Source organism: Pieris napi, chromosome 5, assembly GCF_905475465.1.
Source record: "Pieris napi chromosome 5, ilPieNapi1.2, whole genome shotgun sequence".
Taxonomy (NCBI): Eukaryota; Metazoa; Arthropoda; class Insecta; order Lepidoptera; family Pieridae; genus Pieris; species Pieris napi.
The window spans coordinates 5,003,166-5,027,643 of record NC_062238.1 but is presented as its reverse complement, the minus strand read 5'-3'; the positions used below and the strand labels follow the sequence as shown (position 1 = coordinate 5,027,643).

Here is a 24,478-nt window from a genome sequence, read left to right as displayed (position 1 = left end):
AGTGACCGCCATTGTGACGTCGGTCACCATTATTCTAGTATTAAATAAGACAAAATATTTACAATAAAATAGTCGACTATGCTTTGTAAAGTAATATTCCTTGCCGTTACTGTACTGATATGCATTATAATTTTATACACCTTTATCGTTACAAATAAATATAAAAGTTGTTTAAACAGGGTTTAGCTGCTGGAGAGAAATAAACATAGATTACTTATACGCGTTACTGTACATTGCAAGACGATTAGCTTACATTTGACTGACCTTCACAATATACTATATCATCAAAGGTTACATTTCAAAGATTCATTAAATATTATATAATTTTAATTGTTTCTATTTGAATTAATTTTATCTAAGACAACATAATATTATCATTTAATGTAGATTTTAAAGTGTTATATTTTTATTATATTTCAGTCTTAGTTTTTAGAAAACTCAAAGACAGCGCGAGGATCACGGACGCACACTTCACGTTACGCCTTCCACACCTCCCACACCTTCGACACGAACGGCGGGCGGTGAGGCCTCGTCGTTTCATAAAATTTCAACAGAAACAATCATCCCTACGTCTAACCGATTAAAGTACGAAGACTAGTCGCTCTCCCGGCGTCGTCTCCGTCGGCGCCGCGGGACTCCGTCGGCCGGCCCGGCGCCGCCCCCAAATAAATAAATTAGCAAGTCTATAATACTCCGAGACGCGAGCGCCCGCCGGCGAGTCCGGTCGTCCCGATAATGGAATGTAAGCGTGATATGGTAGAGAGGTGCACAGGTGCGGCGACGTCACGCGTCGGGCGGCGGCGACGGCGCGGAACGACGCGGCACCATCACGCACGGTGGCGGAGCGGCTGACGGCAGCAGCGACGCCGGCCGTGCACCCATGCGCACCCACCAGCGCGTGGCTTTCTGCAGCAGACCGTCCTTCTTGCCCGCCCCGCGCCGTCCGCCCACCGGCTCCGCCGCGCCCACCGCCCATTCGGGCACGTCGCTCACGCACTTGTTCGGCGGCGGCTGGAAGCTGCTTCTCGTCAGCTCGGCTTGCTGGAACACCACAAGCCATAGTTAAATAAATGGACAATGATCGGTGTGTGTAAAAAACTTATCGTAAAAAACTATATGTTTCGTCTTAATATCGAAGGACAAAGATATCATATCTATAATCTAATGTCTGAATAGTTATCGTCGGGACTTTCTGATACGGGTACCAAAATATTTAATGTTTCCTTTCAATATCAGTAGGTTGCGAGAAGTTAAAAAAAGCAACCTGTTCCTGTTTATAGTTAATTAAGTCATAAAGTTCAATCTATTTTTTTTAGAAAGTAAAAGCTAAATTTTCCGTCATATTATTTCAAAAAGATGAAACTATATTATGCCATACCATATAATTCTTAAAATAATGAATACTAACAAAATCAGAACAATAGTCGCGGAAGTATTGAATAATTTTTTAAATACATGCAAATATAATCTAATTATATAAGTAAACAGTGCATATAAAACGATACAAGCAACTATAATAGTAAATGTACTTACGGACCTGATAAGGGACTCGTAATTGTAGGTGTGCGTCCTGACCGTACTCGCCGTCCGGCAGCTGTATGCTGGGAGGTAAGCCGAGCCGTTCCGCTGCTGCGGCAGACCGCGCGCGCGTCTCCTGCTCCACCATCTCTTGCAGACGACCAACCATCGCCTGCAACCTCTGCTGTTTCTCCCATTCCCTGAAATAAGTTTTTTTTTATTACAATATGAACAACAATATGAAATTGGAACGCGGTTACTATATTTTCACAGAAAATTTAATTTTATTTAGAGTATGAGGAATATACTCAACAATTCTTAACAGTCAGTTTTTAAATTGTTAAGTTTATTTACGCGACTTAATTACGCGTAGAATTGATTTCTTAACTAGGCTGAATAATGTGTTTTATTAATATTCTTTGGCTTGCTATTTACCCCATAACATCTGCAATTAACTTCCTACAAACAGCTGTTTAGTAGTCATAGGCCTGATCGATTGGACTTTACTAATAATTAATCCGAGAATAATATTAAGAATACTTGTGAATTATTTATTCCATATGAATGAGTCATGTAGGTTTTTGTAGTATGGATAATTGATTTTGAACAATCTGAAAGCATTATTCTAGCGCATGGTATTCATTTGATAGGAGTATTTCGATAAAACTTAGTCATTAAAACTATGACATTGCAAATTTACTTATTTTAATTTAAATATAATAAACTGGTGATGATAATAGCACGATATGATGCATTACTTTATATCTACCCATTATAATCAAATATGAGTTCGAAACTATATATTTATCCGCATAATTGAATGAATGATAATTGAATTATAATACTGCAGAAGCGCACTCGCCTATCTACCATATGCCGAAAACGTATCATCTCATATTCAGGCCATACAATGCGCAGAGGCCATGAGAAGAAGGCAAAAGATTACCGACGCTAGACAGAAACCGGTAGAAACAGATAGCAACCGTAAGAAGAGAAAGAAAGAGGCCTTTCCATACAGCATATCGCATACGTTTTGATCAATTCCGTAGACTACTCTACAATTTTTACTCGATTAGATAATCACATAAATTAGAAATAAATCTACTTGTACTTGTAATTTTTTTACTTTAGCGTGTTATAGTCATGATAGCTTATCATAAGTATCTTAACTTGATAAGTTTATTTTTGTAGTCGCAAATTAATCATTATCGTACATTTCTTACAAACCCTAGACTGAGATACCGCGCGAAATGCACATTGATTTATTGCATTCTGATGTGAAAAGAAAGCAATTGCCTCTTCTTTGATTATGAGCCTAAGGCCGTTAGTACGAAATGTGCACCAAAGGACTTTCTTGCCTGACTTTCTATATGAGCATTTAACACTTTTAAGGTTATGAGTGAGGAAAACGGCATGCCTTAGACCCAAAAAGTCAACTGCGCGTGTCAGGATCTGAAAACTGATCACTTGTAAAAACAAATGATCACGAAACGGATACAGAAATCTTAGGCAACTGGGTTTTTGATTAAGCTATGTATAGTACATCTACAAACTACGACTCGAACATTTCTTATATAAAAATAATCTAATCGGATCGAAAGTATGTATAACCATATGATATAAGGAATTATTACTACATTTAAGCTATTTCTTTTGTTTCAATGTATCGTTATACGCTGAAAGAGGGTTAAGTTAATCGTTTGAAAGGGGGTTTGTTAATCGGTATTCACTTTTGTTTTCGGCATTGGGGGATGAAGATCAAGGGGATTGATCTGCTTTGAGTGGCCATTCAACGGTTCATTTGATCGCGATGCCCCAGTCAATATTGTGCTATTGTATCGAGTACAAAGCTAGACTTATTTTTGAGTCATTTTTCTACTTTCATAAATGTTCAAAAGTGACATGAATTAAATATATTTCTACATTGCTAGCACGCGGAATCTTGTGGGATGTCAAAGTAATATTAATTTCTTAAATTATTATGTAAAAGACTAGTTGAGTTACACTGCCTACTCGCCCCGGCTTCGCACAAGCTACCGTGACCCGTAAACGTAGAAAACTGATTTACCTAAATCATTCTAGATAATGGTGAAATTCGGAATAAATCTGTTTTTTTTTAGTTTACCACGCGCCAAAGTATATAATATGTACTTGTTTTTATATAATATAAAATTTAGACATATGCTTATAATGGGTTTCATCCTATTCTAATTTTTTTTGGTTTCAAAAATTATCGACCCTGGTCTATTATGTAGGCATTAATGTAAAACTTTTCTCTAAAATTTAATCATATATCTCACAACGTTAAGATAGCGTTTTCAAACAACTTTAGCGTTCGACAGTTTTTTCTCCGTCTTTGCAAATCTAACAAATACGAAAAAATCTTTAATTTTCGGGTTAATATATGAATTTCGTATATACTGTGATATATATATAGTAGCAATGTAATTGTTATAACATGTTATTTGAAAAAAAAATTCAAAAGGAGAGAGGGAATGTAGAGGCGTGGTGCCGATATAATCAATTCTGGTGCTAATGCATAAGACACCACTAGACCATCATAAATCGGGTTGAAGCATAATGACCTTAGGGTATACTTACAATGAGGAATGATGGTGCCTGAGTTCGTGACGAAGACGCGTCCCCCCCGGCGCGCCCAACCGCTCCATGCCCGCGCACCCCGGCACTTGTACCGAGAGCATCTGTAAATCACAACACACTGCTCTCACTTATGTGGTCCTATGTAAGCTTGAACTTACACTTTATAAGACATTATAGAAAAAACATTGTTACTAACAAATACACTTTGGTACTCATATACGTACGTTATCATAAAATATAATGTATAATGGCTACAAAAAATTGAGTAACTAAAAAATAACATTGTATCAGCTCAATGCCTGCGTCATTTTCTATTTCATTTTTAAACTTTACTTGGCTGGGTTTCTGACAGGGCCAGATTAGTAACATAGTGTTAGCCTTATAATGCTAGACATGTCCAGTGACATTATTTACCCAGGTAGGTAAAATTAGAATCTAAAGACGTGATCTAGTCTTAAATGGTGTCAAAATGTAAATTTCCAGGAAACTAGTTTAATAGACCTTGAAATCAAATGCAAGTTAGTGACGTCGTAAATGATCGCTTAGAACCTCTTTTGTAATTTGAAGCTAATGAAAAATAGGAGGGAAATTTTACTTGGTGCATTCATATATTTACTAATAATTAATTAGGTAATTGGTATAAATAATTAGGATATTGCTCTCAGATGCCGCTACCACTGACGATTTTTGTGATCTATCCTTTACCCAATTCGTCTCTACTTTATTAATTGAATTATTTACATCAAAAAATTTGCGCGCAATGGTTTCATGTGGTGTTTGTTTAAGCGTGCGACTGTCAACTGTGCGTTCGAACCAATAGATTTATTTCTATGTGTAATTTATAGTTGCTCACGTTGTGTAAATAACGTGCCGAAACCGGCAAGTCATAAAAAATAGACGACATGTAAGAAACAAATATTATGAAAGAAACGGCCAAGACCCATAGAGACGTAGCGCCACTGCATTATTATTATTGAAGTTATACTTCTTTTGGCGCGTTAGGGAAAAATTATGAGAGTAAATTTTTACGATACGCGCGCACATCGTCACAAAAATCCGACAACCTGAAGTTAGCTATAGTCAACATTTTAATTTTGTTGAAGTGAATACTTCTTTAGGCGCGTGAGGAAAAAATTATGAGAGTAATTTTTTCTATTGTTAGTGTCGTTTATTCTACAAACGTAGAATAAGGCGAAAGATAAAATTTTTGAAAAGATTTTTATCTTGTTACGCCAAAGAATTAACTTCTAACGCGTGTACATTAGTACACACACGTTTTTTTATTTTATTTGATCGCCTATGTCAACAGCATATATAGCTATCATATAGCTATATATTGTAAATATGATGAAAAGAAAATGTTTCTTAGTTTATGGTAATGTAAAAATAGTCAGGGAACACAAACAATAAACAAAACTATTTTAAGAGAAATAATGTTTCGTCCTTCAAGACAATCATGTCTTGAAGGACGAAACATTATTTCTCTCATTATTTCTCTAAATTAACAGAATCACTTTCGCCTTATATCAATAAGGCGAAAGTGATTCTGTTAATTTTATAAACTTCGGGTATATGTAGATAGATTCGACTCGTAAGTCTAAGAAGTGCTACTACTTACAATAAGCATTAAAATTTAATAACATTACGATAGCCTATTTGTAAACACATTATTTACCTTAAGGATAAGAAAAAAATCCTAAGTAAATGTACTTGCAAATTAAATAGTGGTTATATCGAGAAACATGACATGCTCATTGAAAATTACAAAAATATAGCCAGACAATAACAAAATAAACAGCATAGAAATTGACGATTATTTATACTTTATAGATACTCTTTGCCCGACGAAAATTGGAATAAAAGGTACGTAGATAAAAATTAGAAATAAATCTAATTGATAAAATAACTTATTTTTTAAATTTATTTATTATTTCTTTTTTTTAACTTAAAGTACTCCTTTTGTCAAATACTTTAAGACAGAACGGTGCATTTCGACTGTAGTGTGAGTGGTAAGATTATAAGTTCTATATTCGTAAAACGTATCGAAGATATATTTAGTGTAATGATGAGGAAAGCGATTTAGAAGATATTTGTTTTATACATATATAGTTTATATATTTTTTTTAAGAATATTAGTCTCGTTCTTACAGTTATGACGCGAAGTAAGCCTAAAGCCGAAATCATATTAGAAAAGAAAATTTGTAAAGAATAGAAATCGAGGTAATTATGTTTCCATTCAGCCTCAATATATACTTGGATGTGAAGTTTAGAAGTTTCCGACATTGCCACATTCATTGATAGCCTCCAGATGATCGAGCGCGCACCTATGTAGTGCGAGCTATCCGGAGAAATACGAAGCACTTGGTTTTTATCATTCAACCTAATATGCCTAAAAATAATGATAATTTATATACAAATTAAATTACTGTTATCCAAATTACGAGACAAATGCTTACAAGTGCATATTTTCAAGTGCGTCATTGTTTGTATGCATTATGTGTGTCTTAGTGTGAGATAATAAATTTGTTTTAGGAGACATAATGCAAGTGATTTCATCATTTTGTTTATCTTTGAAACGAATAAGAATATTTGCGTATTTTTGCCCTGCTTTTGAATATTTTTATTAAAGCTCGATATTGTAACTAACAGATCAATGTATAAAATAATTTTAATTGCCTACTCTTATAAGGCTGAGTGTTCTTTAGTAGGCAATTAAAATTATTGTACACTGGTATAAAACTGGGCTAAAGAAAAAAAAACTCGTGCATACGTTTATATGTAGAGCATAGTTAGTTTTTACCTCTGTATTTATGATAAAGCTTTAAATAAGGAAGAAAGAAAGCTGGTGTGTGAATAAATTGATTTGTGTTAGAAATATAAATTACCTAGTTACGAAAACGTAGTTGAACGAACGTGTTTTTGAGTGGTAATGGCTTTTATATAATGGCATAATATGTACCTTTTAATATCTTATAGATTAAAGTGATTAGGAATAGTGTGAAACATTTTTTTTTCTAATTTACATAGGTAAGTAGGTTATATTGGAAAGAAAATTTTAGATTATATCGAATTATTAATACAACTGATATTATCGAGTTGGCATGTCACGACTATCGCAAGAGGTGATTACGGAACTGTCTGTCATGAAAATTTATTTAAATTCACACAAACAACGTCTGGGCGTGACGTCGCTATCGCCGCGGCTCTTATCACTTGGCACGCTCCCGCCGTCTCGCGGCCGTTCCACTGCGATCGGACTCGGGCCTCACTAGCTACACTACAAACATTATTCTCTCTTTGCTTTCTTTATTCTTTTAATGATTTGGAATACGTTTTGATTGCTTACAGTTTCGTTAAGTTAGGTCTGTTTACTCAGGATCGCCAACAAAAAACATGAAAAACATTTAACAATAAGCTTTAAGATTGTTTTGTCTACATCGGATGTATAGGTTACGTGCTATTAACTTACTATTTGAGTCAGTGCTGTCCACAATGCCGTGTTTTCTATCGATGGCAGGACTGTGTATATTTCAACTCCTATGACCCTCGAGTCACTTGTAAACGAATCGATTACACTATCATGTTTAACTTGCTCGCTGGTTGCAACACTACCACACACATTACAACTTATCTTGTAGACCTTAGAATATTTTTAAACAAAACAATCACAGGGCAATACACGGAGATTACAACACCCTTAAAGCACTTTACAATAATTAACTAACATTCACTAATAAATAATATATCGTTTTTGAATGTAATAACACTATAAAAATAAATAATTTGTAAAACAAAGATAACATGTAATATCCACTATCGCGAATTTTGTAACAGAGTTTCTATGAACTCTTTTTTTCATATTGGCAGTAATACGGCTGCCATCGAGCGAGTCTTGTTGTTCAATGACGCGGACGCGACCGCGGCGCGGCGCGGTGTTCGCAGTCGCGTAGCGGGGCAAACGGGCGGGCGACGCGGGTGCACCGGCTGCCCCGATGTCGCCGCACACACTCGCATCGACCTCGTCTTACGAGCACCTCCACACGTACACGCCGTCTGCTTGTAGTGGTGTGCTCAATTGGAAGCCGAGATGATACGGCGGATCTACTAGTGTGCGTGGTACTAGACGACAGTGAGTGTAGCATATGTGTACATATGGGGTAGCACACGAGTGAATAAAGCTCGATTGCTACCGGCGCGTTTATGTATGCGCACCTATAATAATGTAATAGTAAGCGATGACGCGTTTTGTCGGCTCGTGAGACGAGACGGTTGGCATTGCTCAATGATTGAGCTGTACTCGGGAGTTAAGAATTAAACGTAACAAACAAAAACCTAAGATGTAGTTAAAAATACTTGTTTTTTACTCTAGTTACTCTTATTCATTATGAATAGAAGGCTTAACGCTATTTGCTACTAAAACGTTAGATCAATGATTTAAAAATAGTATATAGGTATATATTATATATATACATTAAATAGCGTCATTATGACTCATGGGCTTATCACTGAAAATTCAGCACAATTTGTCATCAACGCTTTTTTTATTTTTCATGTTTCACGTTTTACGACTTTTACGCGAACGGGGTTTTCTTATTTTCTATATCGTAGTTTTAGACATTAAAAATTACCAGGAGGTACCAAATTAATTAAATGCCAAACCTTTAAAACAGGAATGGCATTTAATTTCGGTAATCACCAGTCAGATCGATGTTCAGTCATAAAGTTTAAAAAAATGTCACGTTTTATATAGCCGTTGTAAAAAGTTCTTATTATACTTGCAAGCTCTCTTAGCTTTTACCTTTTTTATTATTATTTCCTTTTGTTAAGGTAAAGTCTCTACAATTATTGGTTAATTATTTCCCCTTGTAATAAACTAGAAAAAGAGCCAAATATTTACTCCCACAATTACGTGCAATACTTAATTAGCATATAATATATGTAAATGTACCAAGTTTTATATTAAATATATCCTATAAACTGCAAAAATGCGAGGGAATTCCCTAAACTAAGTTATAAGTCAGTAGGTAAGTGACATTGTTTTCTGTTCTAAAAATACAACGTCTTAATTATATATTTATAATACACACTATTATTTAGTAAATGTAAGTAGGCATGTGCCGTTACTATTTATAAATTGAATTGCTGTATTGGGTAGAGTTTAACTACGAAATTCTAAGGGTAACATTCAGAGATGAGTCTTAGCGCGAACTTTGACTTCCGTATGACAAAATTGAATACGCTTTTTACATTACGGGAATTTTTGAATCTTTTAACACTGAAGTATGTTTAAGCTAAAGCGTTCTTTGTTGCGAAAAGAATCGGTCACTTTGAAGATATAATCTTACATGTAATGTAATTTTATTGTATTCGAATTTGGGACAGCAGGTATTTTAAAACCACAACATTTATCTTGGTTTTACTTTGTGTAAAATTGGGAAACAATATCTTTATATATAATTCTTCTGTGAGTGTGTATGTCACTGAACTTCTCTCAAACGACTGGACCGATTTTGATGAAATTTTGTGTGTTCAAGGGGATCTGGGAATGGTTTAGATTCACAAATCAGCCCGCCAGATGGCGCTGCAGTCGGTACTTTCATACTTTGCTTTACTAATTGCTTGAAATATCATGCAGGACGGTCGGGTCCACTAGTTACATATATAATGGTAGCGTACTTACGGGGTTGGCTGTGGTAGATGTGTTTCCAGCGAGACGCCGGCGCAGCAGCGGATGTGCCAGCGCACCTGCGGCGCACAGCAAAACTGCGCCGCCGATACATGCGCCCACCCACCACCACCCTGGAACGATCAGACATACCTTCACACAATCTATAAGCGACTGTCGTTTCTGTTCTACTTCCGAAACCTCAGCCATGGCCATAGCACGAACAATACGAAAAATCAAATAATTATCATTAATGAAACGATAGACATGTTTGATAAACCTAAAAAAAAAAAATAGTTTTTGTTTAAACTTAACTTACTTAAATTAGGGCGATATTAACCTTTAAATAATGAAGCGTCTCTACTGTCTTTTAAGACCCATAAACACATGTATTTACAGAGAAATTCTTCGAAAGGTTGGGGTTCAAAGCAAGGCGATCTCTAGAAGTAGATACATATATAGTAATTTGACATTTTATAAATATTTTAGTATTATTCTCCTAAGCCGTTCGTTCACTGTAAGAGTTTCGAGTATTCTCCTACAATAGTAATTTTATTTAAAGATCATGCATACTTCTGTTACAATACAAATAGGATTACACGTGTTTATACTATTAAACTGAAACGACCTCTGGGAGGTGACGACTAAAATAAGGAAGAGTGAGGCCACGTGCTTCTAGTTATCCACTGTAATTGAAAAAGTGACCTAAACGGAACACTGTTCATATCTAAATTCAAATAAGATTATTCTGATATATGTCAAAGCTAATTGAATTATTCAAAACGTTAAAAAGTTATCAGGGAACAAACAAAACTTCATTATTTAGTTCTTTTCTTGTGGGTTATGGCCGAGAACAAGCAATTTTTATAAGAGTATGCAAGCATTCTATCTTTAGTTGATGTTGCGTGCATAGGTGGGAGGCATAAAATTTTCCTTTGAGAACTTGTAAAAACCAAGCCACGTCATTCATGAGAGTGTGTCAACGGGACACCAATATTTTAATGTATATATTTGGTATGTTAAGTTTATTTCTCTTCCTATTTAATATATGTTCTGTTATATATATTATGTATACCGAAATTCGGACTGGAATTTCAAGTTCGTAGCTTGAGTGAAAGGACGCATGCTGTTTCACAATTTCCTCCTCGTTCAGTCGTTCCCCTGCTCTTTAAAAACACGAGTAAGAACATTTCAGTTGACCCAGATGTAAGTAAAGCAGAGCGGTCAAGGGTCGCTCTAGGGCCAAAACACTCTGCACGGACGCACATACTTAACAAAAATTCGACATTGTTCGCCCAAGAATGCACAGCGCGGTTATTTTTAGTAGTTAGAAGAGCGCGGGGGCGGCGGCGACGTCTGGTGTCGGTCTGCCGGGGCCTGCCACCGATCACCGAAATAACTTCTCCAGCTGGCGTTACCTGGCCACGTGGTGATCTTGCTCATGCTGCTTGTCCATACCTGTCTTCTCAGGTACGGGTATGCTTTACGTAGAGTTTGGTTTGGTTGTTAATAACTCACTCAATGTCGATGTTATCGGAGTAGACAATTCATCGTGTTTGTTGCACCTTGCACTTTATTCGACATCAATATATCGTGGCCATTGATACATCTACATCAATGCTCCGATTTAAAACAAATAACATGTTCTGAGTGTAGTCTTAATACAAGTGAATATTCAGAGTTAGCAATGTCGAGTATGAAATTAGTTTCTCTTACGTACATTATTTTTTACATGAATTTGAAACTAAAATATGAAATACAGATTACTTTTTAAATTCCAAAATTGATTTTCTTCAAATTGTTGATTGATTCTCATCTCTTATCTCTTCCTTCGATTTTCCCCAAGTCAAAAAAAGATTATAACTCGAAAGTTTAATTAGAAGATTTGCTTGTCGGAACTTTTTACAATATTTATAACGTATATTTACGCACTGTATATTTATAACAACAGAGTGACAGACAACATATTATAATAAGACGTTTCTAGTTGGAGAATTTAGAGATAAATATAAACTCAATAAGATAATTCAAATTCGACTTAGGGTCCTCCAAGAAAAGAGCGTACCAATTCTTGAAAGGTTAACAACGCACTTGCGAGCCTTCTGTCAATGGAGTGTCCATGTGCGGCGGAATCACTTAACATGACACTTAAGATGAGCCTCATGCCCGTTTGCCTCCTATTTCATTAAAAAAAAATGGAATAATATAACCGTATTATTATTATTTATACGTTATTAAAAATAACCGTTAATTTTTTATTATACATATACATAATATGTTATAATTATACTAAAAACACGTAGATTTACGATGTAGCTGACGCAGAAATAATTAGTAATAGTAGGTTCTAAATACATCATCCTTTTGATTAATTTCTTGGCGAATGGTGACTTGTCGGTCGACTATAACCAATTTAATAAAATATCGCGGTGTTCTCTTTATTAAATGATGATATGGGGTGGTCAGAGGGTGTGAGGGGAGGATCGCTGCGACGTCTAGACGGAGTGTAATTAGGAAGGTGAGCGTAGGCAGTTGTGATACGACCTAGGCAGCCTACTTGCCTGTCCGTTCTTGTGGTATTAATATAAAAGAAAGTTTATATAATAAGTCTTTTTACCTTGAATAATATTTTCAAGTATCTATATAAAACAAGCACTCCCAATTACAACTACGGATTTAAAATACTTATTTTTGTTATGGAAAATGTTTCATAGTCCGAATAAAGCGAGTAATTTTTAATTTCTTAAATTATGAACAAAATGTAAGATTTCCGCCTAGGACGTAGTCGCGCATGCGCTTAGTACGATACGTAAAAATTTGAATATGCCTATTATTAACAAGCGTTTCTTTAGGAACAATATTTGAAGAAGTAAACCAACATCTTTTGGTCTTTGTATATTATTGATAATAAACATATTTTATAATTATGTATACCAATAATAATTTACGTTATCATTGGAGATTTTTTGTAGTATGGAATTCGAATTGTTCAATATCAGGATCATTAGATTATCCATTAAAATATTACACTATTATGATGTTTTTAAATCTAAAATACATATTTATTTATTTATCTACTTATTTTCTATTTTTGTGACAGACAGAGACTGGTTTAAATTTCAGGGGGACATTGCACGTAAAGAAGTTGTGGCTTTCAGCTACAGAAAATGTGTATAACATGTTTTATCCTTGATCGGATGACCAGACCAGAAAATATTATCTAAAAATAAATAATAAGTTAGCTGAAATAGGTAAGATGTAACTAATTTTTCAGTGATTTGCTTTGTATTCAATTAAGCATTATACAAATTTCTACGCAGATGAAAACACAATAAAACTTAATACTTAGGTAAAATTTGGGATAAATCCTTTTTTGGGATAACCGCGATCACTTGTGCCTTTCCTTCAAGGAGACATTGTTCGCAGCCTATATTTACTCGTGTCCTCGAAATAGTACAACGATGTTAGGACACCGCCGTATAAATTATATCTTTTACAAACTTTACTACATTTTGAACATAACTTTTCTGTAATAAATATTCTAAGTTGATCAAAAGTTTGACTGAAAATGCCCCGTATCCCAGTTTAAATAGTTTATTGTAAGCTAGAAGCTGCGCTGATTTATTAGATAACAAAATGATTGTAATAATATATAGAGCGCTACAACCTTTTTAGGTCTGGGCCTCAGATTTCTGTATCTGTTTCATGATCATTTGTTAATCTAATAGGCAAGTAGGTGATCAGCGTCCTGTGCCTGACGCACGCCGTCGACTTATTGGGTCAAAGGCAAGGCCGGTTTCCTTCGTCGTTCGAGCGAATGTTAAATGCGCAAAGAATGTCCATTGCTGCACAGAATGCGACCTCAGGGATGAGAGTCGCATTCTGAAGCCACTAAGCCAACACTGCTCAATAACTAATAATAGTAAACCTCATATTTCGATGACTAACCGATATTCTGTATGATGTAATCAGTGATGATCGTATTAGTTGGTTTGTTTCCCAGAAAAACAAATGCATCGCTGATAGGAAGGCGTTTATGATGAGCACACATGATTTTGCTCAGTTTTGGTGAGGTTTTTACTAGATGACTAGTAAATCGTTTTTTTCTTTGCATTTAGGATGTTTTCCTACCAGTTTACAGAAGGACTGTGTCTGTAGATGATGTTAATATTAGGGTTGTTTGTCAACGTCGAGTGTTGCCGATGTACGCTTGCTCGGCTTGCTATAAATAAGTAACATGGAACCGTGCAGCTCGAGATTCTCGTACTCGAAAGGTGTAGGTACCCAATCCCACACAGCAGAAAATTATTGTTTGTAATAATTTTGTTTTATGCCAACAAAAATTCAGAAACACATTACAATACATTACATTTTATCATGATTAAATATATATACTTATTTTTTGAAGTTATACTTCTTTTAGCGCGTTAGGGAAAAATGATGAGAGTAAATTTTTACGATGCGTCTGCACACTGTCACAAAAAACCGACGACACACTGAAGATAAAAAATGTCAATTTCTTTAATTATGTCGAAATTATTTTTTTGTGATATTTACATACACTTTATTTAACTAAATAATCCGTTATAATAAAACTTTCAATGTATGTATTAAATACCTTTTTTCTACTGATAGTGTAGTTTTTTCTACAAACGTAGAATAAAGCGAAAGATAAAAAAAATTAAAAGATTTTTATCTTATTACGTCAAAAAAGTATAACTTCTAACGCGTGTATATAAGTACACACACATGTTTTTTTTACAAATAGGAAGAACAACTCAAACAGATTCTTCTTAGAGTATCGTTCTTCTTAATTTTACTAGACTGCCTATTTACATCCATTATTTTGTATTCCTATTATTGTTTGTGATTTAAACTAAATGTTTAATACATATTATTATTAAATAACCCTGAAAATCTGACCTCCTCATTTAAAAAAAAACTAAATCAGTCTAGGTAATCGCCGTTGTAACTTAGTCATCTGTCTTATAACAGCGTAAATACTAATAATGTGACAAAAATAGACGAAAGAGTGATTAGTTTACGAATAATGGGTTGAGTATTTACCAAACCTTAAAAATACCACAAGCATTAAATTTAAAATATTATTTTAACATTTAAAGATTTCTTCTCGAGAATACAATTGTACAAGATATACAAAAGTACACGTTTCAGACAAGTTAAAAAGTCTAACGAAATGATTATAGCTTCAGATGCCATAAAAATATCAACATTAAAAACTCCTTTGCTGAACAAAAGAGGTCACAGCTGTTGCGTAAACCGTACAGGGTAATCCCTTCATAGACACGCATCGTCATTATGAGCTTTACCTACTTTATGTTAACTACGAACTAGTTACAGTTAAAGAGTTCTTTGACATATTTAAATAGAGTGGCGTAATGTTATAAACGAGTTGTTTTAATCTGCCATGAATATTTATGGAAATATATAGGTATGCATTTGGAATATGTAAATGGAAATATATACCTCACCAACTTACAGACGTATAAAAGGAAAAAAAAAGATTTGATAAAATTATTTTTTCATATTCGCATACTATTAACCGTACTATACACATTTAATAGTGTACCTATAATTGTTTGTATTTCGATCGTCGCTTCGTAATAGGGGGCGGGTAAATGTAAGAATAACTGCGTTTATTTCCAACGGCAGCGTTCGCGCAACGAAATCCTGCGCGTACGACGACAAGCGACTACATTGTTATCATCACACTTTGCATACTGCATATGCAGAGATGTTTGAATACGACGGCTAATCTAAATAACTAAGGATAAGTTGTAGAAGCGTGTGTGTGAAGAAAAATCGGCATCACTGATTAAACATTTTGAGTTGTAAGTAATTTACAGATAGGAACAATAAAATAATACATACATTTACACAAAAAAAAAATTAGTAATATATTTTTCTCTTCAATTGTAGCGATATATTATAAGCATGTATACAATTGTTAAATTATTTGACATTCAGAAAATGATTTCATTACACATTTTAAGTATCAGATATACTAGAACATGTTCATATGAGTGGGACAATTTATTTCATGAAATTTGTTCGAAACATTAACGAACAATTAGTTTTAAAATTAAACAAAGTTTTGGTTTATTAGTGTGAGTATTTTCGCACACCTTTTGGGAGTGTACTATTGATAAATAAATCACTATTTAGTAAACAACATTCCAGAATCAAGACAACTGATTCAGCAATGTTATTTTTTATAAAAAGAACTCATTCGACAATGCTCGTTTTTAATTAAGTAGATTTCGTCTGATTCGCGAGACACACCGTTGTATTTATAATATATATAGCTCTGGGATATTTTTCGTGTAATTTTTGTGCGTATATGAGGGCGCAAGCTCGGTTTCAATTGTTTTCGTCGTGTTTCGCGGTTTATTTCTGGCTTGTACGCTGACGCGGCCGCGGGATAAGCCGTTCGAGTACCCGTTTCACTGTCCACAACCCAGTACACCTTGATATTATAATATCATTAAATAAAGGTCCAAGATGATAATCATTTTCAATAATTGCGCTTGAACTTTCAACCTTAAAGTTCCTATTATTAAAACTAATTTAGTTTCTTCATTTATATTATTAAATTACGTTTATGTAACTGGTATTTTTGTCTTCTGGATTACCGCACATTCAGCACTGTTCATAAAATTCCTTTCTTTTCTTTTTTATTCCCAACTTAACTTATGTACTACGCTGTAGCCCTCAATGGAATCATTCAGTTCGATTACGTGATTTGCATAATCTTTTAAAAACTTTTTTTTGAATCAATTTAAAACGAATTAAAAAATCTTCTTGGAATCAATCATCGCTCCCTATTGGCTTTAGCGGATTAGGAGTACGCAAGATAACAAGTGTAGCGCTTCCAACGTTTCTCTCATCTGCTCATAAATCTAGCAGTCTGGTAGGTAAAATCCTTAGATCTTATTCTGCAAACTACGAGGTTGCGGATTTAACAGATGCGAGAAACGCGTGGCAAGGTTGGTGGCTGTGGGAAAATGAAAAACGGCTTAATGTAGAAAGTTGCAAATACTTTTATTGCTTTTCGAAGTAATCTCCGTTCCTCTCTACACATCGTCGCATTCGATGGAACCACTGAAAAAAGCAGTGGACCCATTCTTCCTTAGGGGTCTCTTCTATGGCATTTTCGTACGCATTCATCGCATCATCAGGGCTCGTAAAGCGAATACCCCGAATTTTATCTTTAGTTCTTAGGAATAAATGAAAGTCGCAGGGCGCCAGGTCAGGACTGTATAGCGGATGACTCATTACATTGACACCTGCCATAGTCAAATAATAATCAACAGTCCGTTTTGCGGAGTGCGCTGAAGCATTGTCTCGTGGTGATCCTGCTTCGAGGGCGCTGCTGTCGAATTTTTTTCAAGACAACAGGCAAACAGCGATTGACATACCAGTATGCAGTAACTAACTGTCCTTTCATCTTCTAGCTCAACTGTCGCGAAATGACCTTTTCGACCAAAGAATGAGGCAATCATCTTTTTTCCTCGACTTCTATACCTTAGTTGGCCGATCCTCGAAAGGAAACACCTACTGAGCTGATTGTCTTTTGGTTTCAGATTCGTAGCAATATATCCAGCTTTCATCACCTGTGACGATATCAAATACAGGATTTGAGTCACCGCCGTTGATCTTATCTAACATTTGGTGGCACCAGTCCGTGCGAAGGTGTTTCTGGTAGTCGGTTAAAGTATGGGGAATCCATCTGGTACAAAGCTTCCTGAAGCCTAAATGTTCGTGTAATATTTTTTGGACTTGACTCATACCAATGCCTAGGCTTGCCCGTATCTGCTGATAGGTCTCTTATCTTCCTCTGTCATGCTTCGCACAGCACTGATGTTATCTTCAGTAATCGCTGTTAAAGGACGTCCCTCACGCGGATCATCATTGAGATTGCTACGTCCACGCTTAAACTCATTAAACCAATTGTAAATAGTGGCACGAGATGGGGCTTCATTAAGAAATGCTAATCGCAGCCTATCATATATTTGTTGTTGAGTAAGCCCACAACGAAAGTCATAATAAATCGTTGACCGAAAATTTTCTCGCGTTCGGTTCATTTTCACGTGTAAGAAGAGTTTTAGATTTGCCTCCAATTCACAAAAACAAATGACAAATGAAATACTACATTAGGTTATCAAAGAGTTCTAAAATGGAAATTCAAAAAGTTTTCATTAGCAATGTTTCTAACTGGCCAGTTTTAAACATTTTCAGTGTTACCTACGTACTATGTAGGTTAAGAAAATTGTTAATACTGTTTATTTTATTGTCATGTTTAGGTTTTAATAATCGATATAATACTTGTTTAAGGTTAAAAATGTTTTTCGTAAGGTTGTTCGATCCGCCTAATTGGAATTGATTTTTGTACAACGTGTCTCTTTTGACAACACAAACAAATGTGAAAAAGAAACATCAGAATGTGTATTTTGATGATTTAAATGTAAAAATGAAAACTACTACCATTTTCCGTTTGGTAAATCATAATTATTGTTTTATTTATATATAGAATAATAAAATTATGATTGCCAAAGGCTTATTTATAGTAATAAAAATTATAATCCGCTTCTACGTGAAAGTGAAATTTAATTTTCCAACAGAGATTTAAACTCTGTTTATGAACATTCTTGATAAAATAGATCTTAAGAGTAAATAAATATAGTGTTGTTATCACAAATTAAATTGTTTACAATTAGCTTGGATTCTATATGTATGTTGGTGCAAATCAAATCAAAAATCATTAATTCATAACACAATGTGCACTTATGAACGTCAAAATAAAAAAATACATTTAATGCTTCTAATTTTACATTTACTGCCAGTTCTCAATTCAAGGGCGTAGATTTACAAGTCAAGAAATTTAATCTCTCCAACAAAACACTTGCAATTGTATTATAATCGTAAAAGGAAACTGAAAAAAGTGCCAGGTTTGTTTCCCGAATGGATAAAGAAAAAACATTATGAATATTATTTTACGATTGTTTATTAATTTACGCAGATATCAGTTATGGAGCAGAGAATATCTTCTCGAGTCATAAACCTTCAAGTTGGAAATATATTTTTCTAAGTATTGCAGTATATAGCTAACTGAGGAAGTCCTTGTAAAATAACTCAGGAGATCTCAATAAGCTACGGTAACAAGATGTTCTTAACGCTAGGAGTTACGTAGTTTATTCGAATGACGCATGTATTTGTTAAATTGGTCGAATCTTTTAAAAATCGAGTTTTTTTTCTCCTTTATAAGAAATTGAAGAAACCTTGTCGGTAATTGTTGTTTTGTAATATTTCTTTATAGGCAGTACACCGAAATTCAAACCCATTGCGTATATATCATTGAGCCATTGAATTAATAAGGTACAAAAATGTTTATCCTTGAGTATTTATTTTAAAGGTTTCTGCTAAAGATTCGTCACAGGGGGTAGAAAAGCTATACCGCTTGTTAAAGGCCGAGCTGGGTCGTTGTCCTCGCGACCTACTTCCCCCTCCTCTTAGATGTCTCACCCTCATCCTTTATCACTTCTTCGTATAAGTAGGTGATGCTGTATACATAAAGTAACGTACAGTTTAAACAACGTCGTAAAGTTTTGTAATTGTAAAAGGACCGCGACATTTCTTCTTATGCATTCGTCGAGTCGAATAAATTGGTTGTAAAAATGAATATCGATGAGCCATATTTTGCTTGGTAAAAATATGGTAGTAGACACTTAACAGGAAACCAAAATTAAGCAGATATCACTAGATCGCTTGCTATATGGATTGCCTATATAATGCAGTACTTATAAAAAATATTTTTTGCCAAGAACTATACTAAGCCGCTCCTGGAATTGCAAACAAATAATAATAAAAAAACATTCAAAATGGTACTCCTAATGTTGCTATGTATTGCATAGAAATAATGCAAATGTGATAATGTTTTTTAAGTTATCGGAAAATATTGTTGTGCGCAACACTTTAACTACTAATCATAATTAGTATTTATTTCACAACCACTGAATTTTTATTGTTATATTGGTTACACACAATCGGACTATTTCGAGGTCTCTATAGAAAATCGTCTGTAAAAAGATTATCAAAAACCCACGTTATAGACAACAGTATAAGATCTTTCCAAGTTTAATGGGTCAATACAATTTAAATACGTAACAACAGTGAATTATAATAATTAAGAACAAATAAATTCTCTAGACGTTTTCGTTTAGGAAAATAACGTTCTTATCGATTTACACACGAGTGGGGATTCAATTTTGGCAGGTTTTTTATGTGAGGCAGAGGGAGTGTCAGGTTAGTTGGGCCGTAGGCCGTGGGTCGGAAGTTCGCAGTCCGCAAGCGCCGCGGGCTGTGGCGGGCTGCGTCTGCGGAATCGGCGCGCCGCGTTCCACGACCTCCTGTCTCAAGGCCGCTCTTACACGTGCCACTGGGTGCTTCCTATCGCCGCCATAACAAACCTCTCCCCGCTACCCTTCAATATTAGGGGCGACTCCCAAAATGTAGAAATTTGCAGACTTTGTAAGGATTCGTTTATGTATTCATAATGTTGTATTTGAAATTTGAATTAAAAGATAATTAAAGACTCTGAATTTTTTATGATATATATAAAATGTCGCGCTTACTCGTTTTATTATTTCTATTTAGCCGCAATTCTAGAGCTAGGTATACGTAATTTTTTTCAACATTAACACGAGTCTCCTTGACATTGAGCACACACTAGCATAGATGTCAATTGATAGAGATCATATTTCGGTGCGAAATGGGTAGTAGTAAGCATTTCAAAGTAGGTATTCATACTTTATTCATTTCAGTTTAAATTTGCTGTTTTGCCTATATTTTTGTTCCGTGCTTGTTTGTAAATTATGTTCCAATATAATTTATGTGTTTGCGTAAATTTTGTAACGTCATATTTTCTTGTTAAAAATAACAGTTTTAGATCATATTATACAAATTTATAATTGTGTATAGTGTTAGTTTTTGCTAATGTAGAATTATCTTGTAATTATCGTTTAATGTATAGTTGTTACAAGAAACTACATATTTGATTACATTTGTTAAAGTTGAAACCTTAATTATTGTTAGTAATTATCTTTGACACTTACACATTTGATTTGTATTTGTTTGTAAGTAAGGATACCTCACCATAAATTACTTTTAGAACAATATTTGCTATTGAATTGCATTCATCAACAAGAACATTGTATAATATTGTTGTTTGTTATCAAACCTTATCGTGCTCGAGTTATCGCTCCGTATAAGCTACTGTGACCTATGCATATATAGTTACTATATGCCTTAACATTCCGCTGAGATTAAAGAAAGGAATTTCAAAGCGTTTAATAAAAGCTGTAGATGGCCTTACGGGTGTAGGCATACAATATTAGACCGAGTTCAGTGTTCCTTAAGATTCCTTTTAAAATCTTATCATAGACATAACATTTATTACTAACAAAACACAGACACACAAAATAACAATAATACAAAAAAGAGAGATATATTTTTTTTTCTTTTAAAGAACAATGTACGTTTTAATTGTGTAATGCGTATCATATTTTTTAATTATACCCCCCTATTTGTGAATTCAAAAGTGCTCTATGAAAAATAACTTTGAGTTAGACTTCCAAAAATGGGGTTTTAGCTGGATTATATTTAGTGACAAATCGCCTAATGCGCCTACATTTGGTGATTATATTTTTTCCATAAAGCATTTTATAGCGATCTAGCCTAGTGTTCTGTTCAAATCCTCATCGTCATCATCATCAATGGTTATACAGCCCCTTGTGGGCCTTGGCCTCCTCAAGTACCTACACTTCGCCATCGCAATCTATCCAGTGCTTCCCGCGTCCAATTGCCAACCCCTATTGTTTGACAATTCTATCCCACCAACGCAGCCTGGGTTTACCAGGTTTTCTCTTACCGGGTTGTGAGTTCAGTAAGGAGCTTGGGGTTCCGTCGTTCGCCATTCGGTGCACATGTCCCAGCCACTTGAGACTGTTGCACTTTATGAATTGGACGGTGTTGCTGTCGTCTAGGATGTTAATCCTAACTTTATAAATTTCATTGTAGCGAATACGCCAAACACCGTCGTCGCAAATAGGAGCAAAGATTCTTCGAAGAATCTTGCATTCGAAAATAAGGAGTTCAATATTCATATAAAAAAATCGCGTTAAAACACGTTAAACGTGATTCACATAGCTCGACATAGGTCTGTGATGGCAAAAAGAAAACTCATTCCAATATTATTATGTATTGGTAAATACATGTTATCTTAATGTATGCTAAAATATATAATTTTAAGACTAAATATTGTAATGGGATAAAATCGCAATTAGTGGTATGTACGTACGAAGTAGTGTATTCGCCAATTAATGAATGTATTATATTCTTAAATGTTTTACTTTGATTTTTGTTTTTATTTGTGAATGTGTCAATAAGACTATTATATTTCATAACAATTACATTAAAATCTTAAATATAAAACATTGTAAACCATTTCATTGATAATAAAACTTTCGTACCAACACATTTATCTTTAATATCTCTAGTGGTTTCCGCTATTGTTGAATGTTTTTCGTCGTGACCTTCGCTTGATGTTACGTGGAATATTGTTTTATATAATTTCTTTGTATGAATCTTATTAACCTAGTATTACTCGAAGTCGACGCCAAATACTCACCTGTCAAAGGTTCAGTTAAGGAATAAGCTCGCCCTAGTTAGTAATATTAGTACCGATGGGAGACAATCGTAGGCAGAAGGTACTCACCAGTATATGCAGGTATATGAACCGTAGGCGGCAACGGCGTAGTGACACCAACGGTGGTGTTGGGAGGTGCGCTCGCGCAAGCCAAGCAGGCGGGCGCCTGGGGCGCATCTTCGGCGGCGCGGGCGGTAGAGGGCGGGCCGGGGGGAGGCGCGCAGAGCGCGGCCAGCCGCAGCAGCGCCACACACCACCACCAGAGCACGGCGGCCAGCGCGCGGGCAGAGTGCCCTACGCGGCCCGGGGCCTCCTCGCGACCGAAATACGCACACCGTGGAGACGCGCAGCTCACTCTCCTCTCGCTACGTCGGCGCGGCACATAGATCGATGGGACGCGACGCGGGAGCGCGCGCGCGGCCACACGGCGACTGCGGCGACGGGCCCGACTGCGTCCGACCGCACCCGAACACTATTTCGGGAGCGACGCTCCGCACCGCCGCCGCCCGCCCGTCCGCCGTGGGCTGCCAATTTTACGCGAAATTGCGGGCGGGCGGTGAGGCGATATGTACCTCGCGCGTCTGCGGCCACGGCGTGGCTCCGGCCCTCGTGACTCTCCACTGAGCGATACCATTCACCAGGGTCCGTTATGAATCAGAGGGACCTTTGCTACGACATGCGCTTGATGAAACACGTGTCCCTTTACAATCTGTAAATAGCCGTGGAACGAGTCGCTGCCCGTGTCAATAGATACAATGTCACAGCAATTGGCAAGAAAACAGAGTCGCGCTATCTCACTGTCTCGCGCGCTGTGTTGTGAATTCTTATGCACGGTTTATATTTAGATGTAAAATTATTTCTGATATAGATAGGTGTTTGACATTACGTTGAACTCTCATACGTCGGGAAGCTCCACCTGTATAAATATTACCTATGCATAAAATAATTTTACGATTTTCTGCTCGAAATTATAATAAATAAAGAAATTAATATTAAGAATTTTAACTCAAAGTAAAAATAATATGAAAACTAACGGTTGTTTTGTAAAATGCTATTTAAAGAATATGTTAAATCAAAACAGCACAATATTTTAATTACGATGAATTATTACACCGACGTCGTGTTCGCGCAACGGAGTAAGATAAAAAAACGTAATTTAAATTCTTAGTACTTAAAATGAACATAAATTCCTTTAACTTTTAAACTATATAATGGTAATAAAACAAACAATGCATTACATTATTTTTTGTACGTCTAGTAATATTTTAATAGTTGGATTGTTCAAATTGTATATTGCGTATAGTACGTTATGATTTTATTTTTATAGCGCTATAATATCTAGGTCACACTCACCATAACGACCGGCCTAGAGTCTAAAATACGCTCTTCTATTCATCAATAGAAATATAATCCGCTTTTAGTGTACTGATACATTAATTTTATACTAGAAATAGATTAGTAATTCCGTTTGTAACACATAAATGAAAAGATTTATTGATATTTTATAATCAATAGATATTAAACGAGTAGTTAATAGAGGAGGCGGAATACGCTGGAGTACAAGAGTTTAATATTTAGTAAAAAGAGCTATATACTGCAAAGTACTTGTGTGGATGCTCCCATTTCGTTGAAGTATTGACTTCTACCTGCGTCCAGTAAATGGGTCAAATTTTTGCAAGTGAAATGGATAAATACAATTATAATTGCCAATTTTTTAAATTACTTTATGATATGAACCTTCAAGAGTTGGCTTTTGATACTCACTGTTGTCCGTTTAAATTTGAGTTACCCATTATAATTGCAAAAATAAAATGCAATTACTGCTACAATATCTATTTTTTTAACATCTAGATTTTTACCCTTAGTGTTAACAGCTGTTTAAATAAGAGCTGAGACCTTAAAGTTAAAGAATTATATTATAACACTTATAAACATACAAACAACTGTATAAATTGTAAAAGTTTTTTATT

At 35.3% G+C, this 24,478-nt stretch overlaps 1 protein-coding gene across 1 annotated transcript; it reads right to left on the bottom strand.

Moving 5' to 3' along the window:
• Positions 1 to 648: 648 nt before the first annotated feature.
• LOC125049706 lies at positions 649 to 24,131 on the bottom strand. Its single transcript, XM_047649129.1, has 6 exons — positions 24,114 to 24,131; positions 22,578 to 22,980; positions 9,800 to 9,918; positions 4,120 to 4,220; positions 1,538 to 1,718; positions 649 to 1,041 (listed from the first exon to the last, which is right to left on the bottom strand). Exons 1-6 carry the CDS (start codon positions 24,129 to 24,131, stop codon positions 784 to 786), a joined length of 1,080 nt encoding a protein of 359 aa, XP_047505085.1. The 3' UTR covers positions 649 to 783.
• Positions 24,132 to 24,478: the final 347 nt, after the last annotated feature.